Here is an 11,344-nt window from a genome sequence, read left to right on the forward strand (position 1 = left end):
CAACCATCCGATTGGCTCTAACATAGGTTTCACGTTGCTCCTTGTCCTTGAGACTGAGAAGTTTAAAGCGCGCAGGCTAAGCTGGAGGCGCAAGGTTTTGGTTAATGTGCTGGACGCACAGGCTAAGTAGACCGAGCTAACCCCTATATTAGCAGGCTAAGCTGGACGCGCAGGCGAAGTAGACCCAGCTAACCCCTATATTAGCATATTACTAAGATAAACAGAATGCACTTTAGAATAATTTAGGACATGAGCTTGTCAATCTGAATGTGGACGGACACCAGCTTATCCCCAGCCAGTAGCTTGGGCGGAACTCTGAAGAAGGTCAGCTCCTGCATGGCAACGTCGTCGCGATCCTTGCTGCTTGTCACCTCCATTTCCACCTTGACGGCGTCGGTCCTGCCTTTGGTCTCCCCTGGCGGGCCATTCGCCCATAGCTTGGCCACGTAGTGTGGAAGTGGGGACGCCACCGCTCTGATGTAGACGACCGACACGATGATAGGTGCACCGATGTCGAGCATGCCGCCGAACAAGAAAAACACGCGGCCATCCTCCTCCACGAACAGTAAGAGCCGTGGCTCCGACAGTGGCCCTTGCAGCTGGAGCACCTTGCCGTACTGGATCATGTGCATGGGCATGCATGGGATGCACGATGCTGATGTGGTGGGAGAGCGCTGGCAGTGGGCCTTCGTAGCCGCAGACGGGCATGGGGCATTTGCAGGGCGCGAGCGGACACACGCTCTGGTGATGGGCGAGCTTGTGGTAAGTGATGTAGAGCCCACAACCTTCGTGCGGGAACTCCACCATCACCAAGGAGAGGACGACGTCCACCAACGTGTTCCGCACATCGAAGCCACCGCCACCCTTGCACTTCTAGCACTATCACTGGTTCCCGGGGCACTCGACGCGGCAGTCCGCGCAGGCCAGGTGACCTCCCTTGCACTTCACAAATTAATCGAACAACACATCAATCAAGAAACCTGCAACTTGCTCGATCAGCCGAACGGACGAGGTGTATTCGATCTTGATACACTAGAGGCTTCAAGGGGAGGAGGCACAAGGGGCAATGGAGCAAGGTGAGGTCCATCGAGACCATAAAGAGCTCCATCGTCGGGTCCTGTTCCTTCTGCATGATCTCACCCTCCTCGTGCACAACCATCTCTCGCTTTAGGGCCGAGGCATTACAAAGCTTTACCGTCACATACTCATACTACTTCAAGGTGCATTAAATCAACACATGCAAGTATCAAAAGGAGAGTCATGACATGCATGCATGCGTTGTAATTAATGCACCGGTAAACGCAAATTATTGAAATATATCGAGTGCAGTACTTTGATGTGTCACGTCACCTCATACAACAACGAGAAGTTTGATTACTACAACACCCTCTCCCTTGCGGACTAAGCTCCGGTGCCTTAACTACACCTGCCTTTGGTTGTATGATAGGTGGGCCACCCACCTATTGGGTTCACCTGTCATACACACAAAGGCAGGAGTCGTAAGTCAATGAAGTTGCATCCCTCCCTCACCCATGAGCGTGGTGGCTTACTACAGCAGTTTAGGGTCTGAATTGGTCATAGATCTATGACCAATTCTTTCAGGGTCACTGACAGAAGTTCACTAGTTGACATATTTCTTGTAGTGACCCTAAACTGCTGTTCAGGGGGCTCCAAACCCTAAACTATAACGACCATTTTGTTCAGAAAGGTCGTAATTTCCTTACACGAAATGGTCATAAAGCAGATAGCACTTGTCTGCTGCCTTATTTCTAGCTGATCACGACCAATATAGATGGTCATAACCTTGTAAATTGTGGTGGGTTGCTATGACTAGGCGCCACCTCATCAGTTTTTCCTATGTGTCATGTCCATGTGGCAGTTTTTGCCCCAGGTTGTGAAGCAACCTATATTTCTGTCATTCCCAAAATTCCCCAAAAAATCTCATAAATTCTTTGGGTCATATCTTCGTCAAATATGTAAAAAACCTTCCTTGCCTAGTTCAAAAATAATTCAACAATATTCATTTTCCTATTATGTTCAAAACAACACTTTGTGAAGGAAGTTCCACTTTGGCATGTCCAAATAGTATCCATTTTCTATGTTGCTTTCCTATGCCCAAATAACCATCCTCCACCAAATTCCAGCTCAATACATTCATTATTTTGAGCCCAGCTTCAACATTCGTATTTATGTCCAGTGTGGTACTTTGCAAAGCAAGTACCACCTAGGATCCTCCTTTTGAGCTGAAAATTTGCGAAGACGGTCTTCTTAGTAACTGATCATCCTCAGCCAAAACTCACGCCCATTAGCCATGTACATTTCCCGTACCGCTAATCAAACACTTGGCTGCTAATTCATGTTTGAGCATCGATCTGTCTCCTCGTGAGAATCTTATGTTGTAATTTTATTCCTAGCACCTACCTAGGCAGTTCCCAACCCACTAGACATGCCTAGGCCGCCCAGATCACATGAAATGCCACGGTCACGCGGTGACCACGCGGCGGGCATGCGAGTTTACGCGCTCTAGAGTTGGGGCCCTCAGCCACCGCCCAAACCTCGACTTATCGCCACCAAAGCATGTATTTATGATTAAATACGTACTTATGTACATAGAAGTGATTTTTGGAAAAAATAAACAGCAAACTACAAGGCAGCTACAGTTCAAATGTGACCCGCTTCAAGCTGAATGTGTTGAAATTTGTCTTTTTCACGGGAGGTGGATCAAAACTTTTTACACCCAACCACTTGGTCAATAGTGCATTAAATATGGCCTAGTTTTTTAGCAAAATGATTTGGTACAATTTTGCAACAATTATTTGGGAGGTCCTTCACAAAAAAACCTCCTTTTGGGCAGTCAAAAAATGGAAAATGGTTTTTTAATCCAAAGAAAATGAGACCTTCCTTAGGCACCATATTTTGCCATTCCAAGATGCACCCTTGTGCACAACATGAGATCATTTGAACAAACTATGCCATGAATGTGGCCATAAGATTGATCATTTGGCTTGAAAGACATTGATCTCCACACGTGATAGCTCGTTTCTGAGAACACTTTTTTAGAATAATTGCCGTATTACAAGTTTGTTATTTTTCATGGGAACTTGGCCACATATAATGACACAATGCGAAGGTTTCCCAATTATTTGATTTTTCTGAATTTTTTATGCCCATTTCAAAATGCGGTCAAAATGGTGGGAATGACCGTTCCTAGCTAGTGGTTGAATCTTGGACTTTTTTTGGTGTTTCTTTGATTAAATAAATACTTTTGTACCTAGAAACGATTTTTGGAAAAAATAAATAGCAAACTATGAGGCAGCTGCAGTTCAAATTTGACACGCTTCCAACTGAATCGGCGGAATTTTTTTCTTTTTCATGAGAGGTGGATCCCAAATTTTGACACCCAACCATTTTGTCAATTGTGCATTAAATATGGCCTAGTATTTTATAGAAATGATTTGGTCCAATTTTTCAACAATTATTTGGGAGGCCCTTCACAAAAAACCTCCTTTTGGGCACTCGAAAAATGGAAAATGGTTTTTTCGTCCAAAGAAAATGAAAACTTCCTTAGGCAACATTGTTTGCCATTCCAATATGCACCCTTGTGCACAACATGAGATCATTTGAACAAACTATGCCATGAATGTGGCCATAAGATTGATCATTTGGCTTCAAAGCCATTGATCTCCACACGTGATAGCTCGTTTCTGAGAATACTTTTTTTAAAATAGCTGCCATATTACAAGGTTATTATTTTTCCTGGGAACTTGGCCACATATAATGACACATTGCAAAGGTTTTCCAATTTTTTGATTTTTTTTTGAAATTTTTATGCCCATTTCAAAATGCGGTCAAAACGGCGGGAATGACTGTTCCTAGCTAGTCGTTGAATCTTGAAATTTATTTGGTGTTTCTCTGATTAAATAGATACTTATGTACTTATAAATGAGTTTTAGAAAAAAATAAAGCAAACTATGAGGCAGCTGCAGTTCAAATTTGACCCGCTTCTAGCTGAATCGGTGGAAATTTGTATTTTTAACGAGATGTGGATCGAAACTTGTGACACCCGACCATTTAGTCGATTGTGCATTAAATATGGCCTAGTATTTTAGAAATTTGATTTGGTCCAATTTTGCAACAATTATTTGGTAGGTCCTTCATAAAAAAATCATTTTGGGACTCGAAAAATGAATAAAAATAGTTGGAGCCTCTTCTCCTCGATGTTCGTTGCCCGCAGTCTCATCCAGTCCCCCCTCGCTGCGTAATGGCCGCCGCGCCGGTGGCATGCCCCTTCCCCACGCTCCCCTCGCCCTCCTCCTCTCTCAGCATGTCCACGTGCCATCTTCACGTTGGCGCGGGCCCGCTGCCAGCGGCGGCCGCCTCGCCGCGCGAGCAGCAGAGCGCCAGGGGAGCGGCGGGCGCTAGGGAGAGAAGGCGGCGGCGGGAGGAGGAGAAGGCCGAGGCCGACGCGGAGGATCTTGAGCGGCAGAGGAAGGAGGAGGTGAACTGCAAGATCGCCTCCTGGAAGGCGCTCTCCATCATCCTCCGGCGCGAGGCCACGAAGGCCGTCCTCGACAAGCGCGTGCCCGGCAAGGGCACCCGCCGCCTCCTCCCCCGCACCGTCCTGGAGGCCCTCCACGACCGCGTCGTCGCGCTCCACTGGGAGTCCGCCCTCAAGGTACCTCCCTCCGCCCCCTCCCTGCTTCCCGCCTCACAGCTCATTGACGCCCAGGCCTTTGTCTAACCATGTCGTGCCCATTGACTCCTAGGTGCTCGAGCTAATGCGGCACCATGTGTTCCGAAGTGTGCATCCTCTGCGCCCCTCGCCCAGATCTACTTGCCGCGTGTGCATCCAAGTGTGGAATTCCTCTGTTTTTTCACTGTATATCATCAATTTCTATTACAATGTAAAGTTGGATTCCTCTGTTTTGTTTGTGGTTGCAGGTGAAGAAGGAGGAGGAGGAGTTCAGCACCGGGCCCCTGTCCCTGCTCCTGATGAGAATCCAATCGACTTAGTTGCTTGTGATCAATCCTTCTGTGTAGGAGAAAGCGGTTTTTGTCAATTGTTTTTGCTAATAGTGCTGCCCTCGTAGTGATGTGAAGTTAAATTGCCCTCGTGCGTAATATCCGAGTAATCAACATAGTTGTTGCACGGCATTTGTCCTAGTGTTAGTGCTGCATAAAATAGGTCCTTTTATTAATTGAAAGAAATGCAGCTCTGTAATCTGAAAGTTGATTGCATTTAGTTTGAGTGAATTGTATTTTTGTAACCTGACACCTAGCACAGCTCTTTGCATTTTGTTGCAAATGAACCGTACCCTAAATTCAGGACGACCTCCAGGTAATATGTTAACTCATATTGCCACCTAGGAAAAGATTAGAATTAAAATCCAACAGATATATTGGAGATGGAGACCAACTCTCACTAACCTTTCTTTTGTAATAATTATTGAGAATCACCTACAGAGATAAGAATTTGCACGTGGCATCTTCTAAAATAACCTGCACACTACACCACAACTACTGTAACTTAGTATATATACAATAATTTATAGGATTCATCTACAGCAATAACAATTTCCACACAACATTCTGTAGATACAAATCTTCAAACAACATTTGCTATCGTTACTTGAGAGTAAAAGATGGCACTGTATCCTAAATTCAGTTTGTTTATCACCCCTTCCAAGCATATGCTGTTACCTACTTAGCTCTAAAATAGAATCATCCCCTGTTTCAATTATTTTATTCTAGGAACCTCCCTTCTGAATCATGTAGATTACCTGTTACTATGGCAATGAATTTTATCTATGTGAAATTAGAATTTAAGTGCCATCATTCATCTCTTGGTATCTTGTTCTCTGTGATAATTGTTCATTGTTGAGTGCTATATATATACTCTAGTTGTCATGCAGTGCTTGTTGTTCCATATTTTGTTGATGCACCAATAGATGTTCAGAACTGTAGTAGTGTAGTTAGTTTTTTGAATGATTTGGTGTGCATGGAACACTGATTTTTCTTCAAGTCATGATTTTTCTCAACTGGTGCATGTATATACATTTGGGTGCTACTCAATTAGAGAATGTTTGTGATACCATGTATGTACTATGTGCCAGTGTAGCTGTACTAATGCTTTGGGTTTAATCCGTGCAGTAGAGGACAAGGGCTTCATGGCCAATCAAGGCGCATGGTGCTCGCAAGCGACGAAAGGAGGTTGTTCGACATAGGCACGGAGGAGGAGGATGGGCACGGACGAAGGAGGACAGAGCACCTCTCTTCTTCTAGGTTCTTGTCCTCACCTTCACTTCTTGTATGTGCATGTGCTGCAGCTCACCCATGGTCTTGTTTGTCCTGCAGGTTAGTGAGCAGCATTAGGAGGAGGAGCTCAAGCACGACCACCAAGAGGCACCACCGCAGCAGCCAGTAGCACGTCCATCTCCACCTCCCTCTCCCTCTGCTCCCAAACCTTTTTATTAGAATATATTGAGTACATTCTGTCAACTTGTGTGTCAGTAAGAACAAAAACTAATTATCTAAGGTCCTGTTGTTATTACCTATATATGACATTGCTACTGGATTGCCTAGTGCCCCTATTCATGGTGGGCTAAACTTTTATTTGCTCCTGCTGCTATGTTTTGATGATCATGAGTGTGATGCATTTTGATGATCTCCTTGTACTAGATGAGTCCGTCGATGAAGCGGCAGCGTCTCCTCTAGAGGGTGACGATGGTGGCGGCGCCTGTGTGCGTCTTCGACTACAACCTCCTCTCCATTGAGTCCTTCTCATACCTCTATTTCCATCTCTGAGTTGTTGTAATATCATGCTCTATTTCATGGCTGTGGCTTATTTAGTCTGTGCTTGCTATGCCTTGTGTATTGGAGCCTAATTAGCTTCTATTAGGGGATAATCTACTGGTTATACCAAGATTTTACATGAAATTTTCTTCTGCTTATTCTGCTAAGGTTGTTTGCAATGGTTATACATATGTTACACAACTTTTGCTGCTGGCTAATGAGCTTTAGAGATGGTAACATGGTGCTTCACTCTCAGGATCATCTTATGACACACAATCAATTTTTGGTGTGCTCAATTTCTTTATTTTAGTGATAAGGAAATATCCCACCTAGTTTGTTGGCTCTCTCACTTGAGTTGTTTTAATAGTAGTGGCCTCCTGACTTGTACTTAGTTGGGTAGGTGCTGGCTGGGAGCAAAAGTTTATATGCATGGATAATGGACTTCCACTAAATGGACACAAATAAAGGAGTTGAGTATTAAGTGAACTTGTTCTAACTGGAAACAATTTCTGTATGGTGTACATAAATATCGAGTTGATAGCTGATCTATAGCAAATATATCTATGCGTAACTTCTTTACTTGGTTCCTCTTTTACAGGAGCTCCAGGCCTTAGAAAGTTGGAAGTGCGAAGACGTGAAGAAAAGCGCGAAGCCGTGAAGTGCTACTCAGGAAAGAGTTGTCTGTTCTATTTGACTGTAGTATTGTAATAGCTGCTATACCTAGGTTCTAATAGTCTACATAAATTGTAGTACACTAATCTAGTGTCATTTGACGAGTTTCACATGTTCTCTTCTTTGGAATATTTGATTATGAATGTGATTTGATTGTTTGTGAGATGGGAACCTGACCAGTGCAACCCACTTATGAAATAATATGACAAGTTCATAACTTTGTTATGTGTGGGATCAATATATGAGATTAACATGACTAGTGGGACCAGCTCCAAAATATATTTTCCAAAAATATATCATCAATAAACTGTAAAACGCCAAAGCCCAGAGATAAAAAGGCTGAAATATTGGGCTTGGCCCATGTAGCCCAATAGAATTCGTAGGAATAATAATAAAAAAAGGTCGAATTGTTGGGCTAGGCCCATGTAGAAAACCGAATTGGACCGGGCTGAATCTTGTGCCACATCAGCTTGCCACGCTGGATGCCTACGTGGCCTGGGGAGGTTGCTAGTGACCAAAAATCTGGTCGTGGAACCAACGACCTTTTACAGAAGGTCAATAATTTCATTTTACGACCGCCAGCTTTTGACCTTCTGGTTTTGGTCACAGAAAGGTCGCAAATGAAAAACTATGACCTTTCAGAGACCAATAGTGAGGGTCAAAAATTGACATATTTCTTGTAGTGGCTGACAGGACTAGGAGAAGCTTTTGCTACATCCTCTCCCTCCCGCACGCGGTGGACATGCCGCAGTTCATTCGGTGTCAGATGGCCAGAAGCATACTGTAGTACTCCTCCACTACAGTAGTACTCCATCATTGTTCGACCTCCAGAAGAGGTGAAGAGCCTAGTGCAGCCCGGATGCTCGTGTGGTAGTTTCATGTTTAGAGTAGTCTAGGATAGCGTGTATCGTGCCTCTAAGCTTAAAATCATTGGGCTCGGCTCCTTGCTATGAGGCCGCCTCGAAGCATTTTTTTGATTAAAATAATCTTCTGGCCCTACCTATCATCCTGATGATTGTAGTTTGCACTCTCATCTGGTCAAGACAGTAATATATTATGGTGGGGTGAATGTTAGAGGTTCCAGCAAATATATTGTACACTGCGGGTCTTTCAGCCAAGTTTAGAGGCAAGCATGTGGGGCCAGTGCTATGATGTGTCGCGTCAACTCGTACAACGAGGAGAAGTTTGATTTTACTACTACTCGCCTTCTCCCTCGCCCATGTGCGCGGTGGCTCATAGATGAGGACAGGCTTTTCCTTATAACAAGCTATCCCTCCCGCATGCAGTGGATGGACATGCATCGGTGGATTCGATACTGTAGAAGTAGTAGTAGTAGTAGTACTAGTAGTAGTAGTAGTAGTAGTTGTTGTTGTAGTAGTAGTAGTAGTAGTAGTAGTAGTAGTAGTAGTAACATCATTGTTCGTCTTCTCGAAGAGGCGAAGGGCCAAGCGCAACCCGAACGTGGCAGTTGCGAACCTTGTGGCACGCATATAGCCAGGCTCTTGCATCAGACAAAATTGCTATGTGAGCCCACTATTGTAGTACTTGCTAGTGTAGCCCTGTAAACCGGATAGGTGTATTTGCCTTTCTAGAGATTTCAATAAGTGACTAGACTACACCGAGACGGAGTACATATGGAGCAAAATGAGTGAATCTACACAGTAAATAAATACATAGTTCTCTCGTTTTCCTCTCTGCCTTGGTCGCGGTGCACAATATTGAGCATACTAGTACTGACTAGTCTCTTTTTGACATGCATTTACGTTTTTTTAACACAGTACAGATGCAAGTTCTCATATACACGCGCATACACTCACCCCTATGAACGCACACACGCACACCCTACCCCTATGAGAACCTCCGAAAGACTAAGCCGGCATATCATCTTGAAATTTACGAAGTCACCATAGGCACCTCGTCGTCGACGGGAACGTCTCCTGGCATGCATTTACATTGATACGGCTTGAATGCTAAGGAGGGAGAGGGTAGCGGTTCCTGAGACGTTGAATGGTCAATGATGCATCCTCAATTAGCATGGAGAGGGAATTAATTGGACAAGCAGAATAGAGCCAACATCATGTGAATGCAGCAGAGTTTGGACTCTCATATAAAGGCACCCCACCAATCCAATCCATCTACTCCTAGTCTCTGCGCAACATTGCTCACTCCAATCCAAGACCAAGTGACCAGAAGCAACAAGCACCTATGGAGGAAATGGACGCGAGCGGCAGTCGACTGTGCCAAATCTCCCAAGACGCCGGCCTGCGGCCCCATACCGCGCAGCGTTTCCAGACGGTGCTGACGACCGCCGGCATCGTAGCCCTCGCCGATGTCGGCTTCGCCTCTCGCATGGACGACATGATGCTCCACCTCATCTGCAAGTTCACCACCATCAAGAAGCGCGCGGACGAACTTGCCGTACTGGTCCAGCCCGCGCACCTAGGCTCCTCATTGCCTGCCACCCTCATCGGCCTCCATCGTTGTCGGTGTCAAAATTGGCGGATCTCGGGTAGGGGGTCCCGAACTGTGCGTCTAGGTCGGATGGTAACAAGAGGCAAGGGACACGAAGTTTTACCTAGGTTCGGGCCCTCTTGATGGAGGTAAACCCCTACGTCCTGCTTGATTGATATTGATGATATGGGTGTTAGAAGAGTAGATCTACCACGAGATCAGAGAGGCTAAACCCTAGAAGCTAGCCTATGGTATGATTGTATGTTGTGATTGTTGTCCTACGGACTAAAACCCTTCGGTTTATATAGACACCGGAGAGGGTTAGGTTTACACAAGGTCGGTTACAAAGGAGGAGATATCCATATACGTATTGCCTAGCTTGCCTTCCACGCCAAGTAGAGTCCCATCCGGACACGAGACGGAGTCTTCGATCTTGTATCTTCATAGTCTAACAGTCCGGCCAATGCAGATAGTCCGGCTGTCCGGAGACCCCCTAATCCAGGACTCCCACAGTAGCCCCTGAACCAGGCTTCAATGACGATGAGTTCGGCGGGCAGTTGTCTTCGGCATTGCAAGGCGGGTTCCTTCTCCGAATACATCACAGAAGAATTTGAATATGAGGATAGTGTCCGACCCTACAAAATAAGTTCCACATTTCACCGTAGAGAGAATAATGTTTTCGCAGATCTAATCCGCTAGATTGTTTTGGCAACATGACGTGACGTCATGGCTCGGTGATCATTCGAACCGTTTCTTTTAACCAGCCCCGCACATAATGCGAGGCAGTTTTTCGATACGTCTTGTCAAAGCAGAGATCGTGTCCCCTTATTACGGGATTCTCATCAATACGGGTGTGAGTAACCCAACCGCGGCATCAATTGCGGCGCTTGGGGGATAAGCGAGTTTTACCAGGAAAGTGGGGACGCTTAGTTTTGTCCACCCATATAAAGGGATAAGGATTCACCTTTCTATCCACGCCTTCTTCCTCCTCTGCTCATCTGCTCCCGCACACTCGAGCTCTAGCGCCCAAGTCCTCACTTCCATCTAAACCTTCTCCAACGATGTCCAGAGCGGGAGGCAAGTGGATGGTCTCCTCCGTCACAGAGGGAGACGTCAAGAAACTGAGGAGAGCCGGATACCTACCCGACAATATCGTGCACCGGCTCCCAGATGAGGGGCATCTCAACCCCACCCCCGAGCCCATGAGAGGGTGGTATTCCTCACCCATTTCCTTCGCGGACTGGGATTCCCTCTCCATCCCTTCGTCCAGGGGCTCATGTTTTATTACGGCCTGGATTTCCACGATCTAGCCCCGAACTTCATCCTCAACATCTCGGCGTTCATCGTCGTGTGCGAGGCCTTCCTCCGCATCAAGCCCCACTTCAGCTTATGGCTAAAGACCTTCAATGTCAAGCCGAAGCTAGTGAGC

At 45.7% G+C, this 11,344-nt stretch overlaps 1 protein-coding gene across 1 annotated transcript; it reads right to left on the bottom strand.

The window, feature by feature from the left end:
* Positions 1-242: 242 nt before the first annotated feature.
* Positions 243-638, bottom strand: LOC147965117 (uncharacterized). Its single transcript, XM_087530297.1, has one exon. The coding sequence runs from the start codon at positions 636-638 to the stop codon at positions 243-245; it is 396 nt and encodes a 131-aa protein (XP_087386423.1).
* Positions 639-11,344: the final 10,706 nt, after the last annotated feature.

Source organism: Triticum urartu, chromosome 6A (assembly GCF_056163025.1).
Source record: "Triticum urartu cultivar PI428250 chromosome 6A, HENAU_Tu73, whole genome shotgun sequence".
Lineage (NCBI taxonomy): Eukaryota > Viridiplantae > Streptophyta > Magnoliopsida > Poales > Poaceae > Triticum > Triticum urartu.

Excerpts from the sequence above, each read along its gene's own strand:
- LOC147965117 (XM_087530297.1), bottom strand. The coding sequence starts at position 638 with ATGCCCATGCACATGATCCAGTACGGCAAGGTGCTCCAGCTGCAAGGG.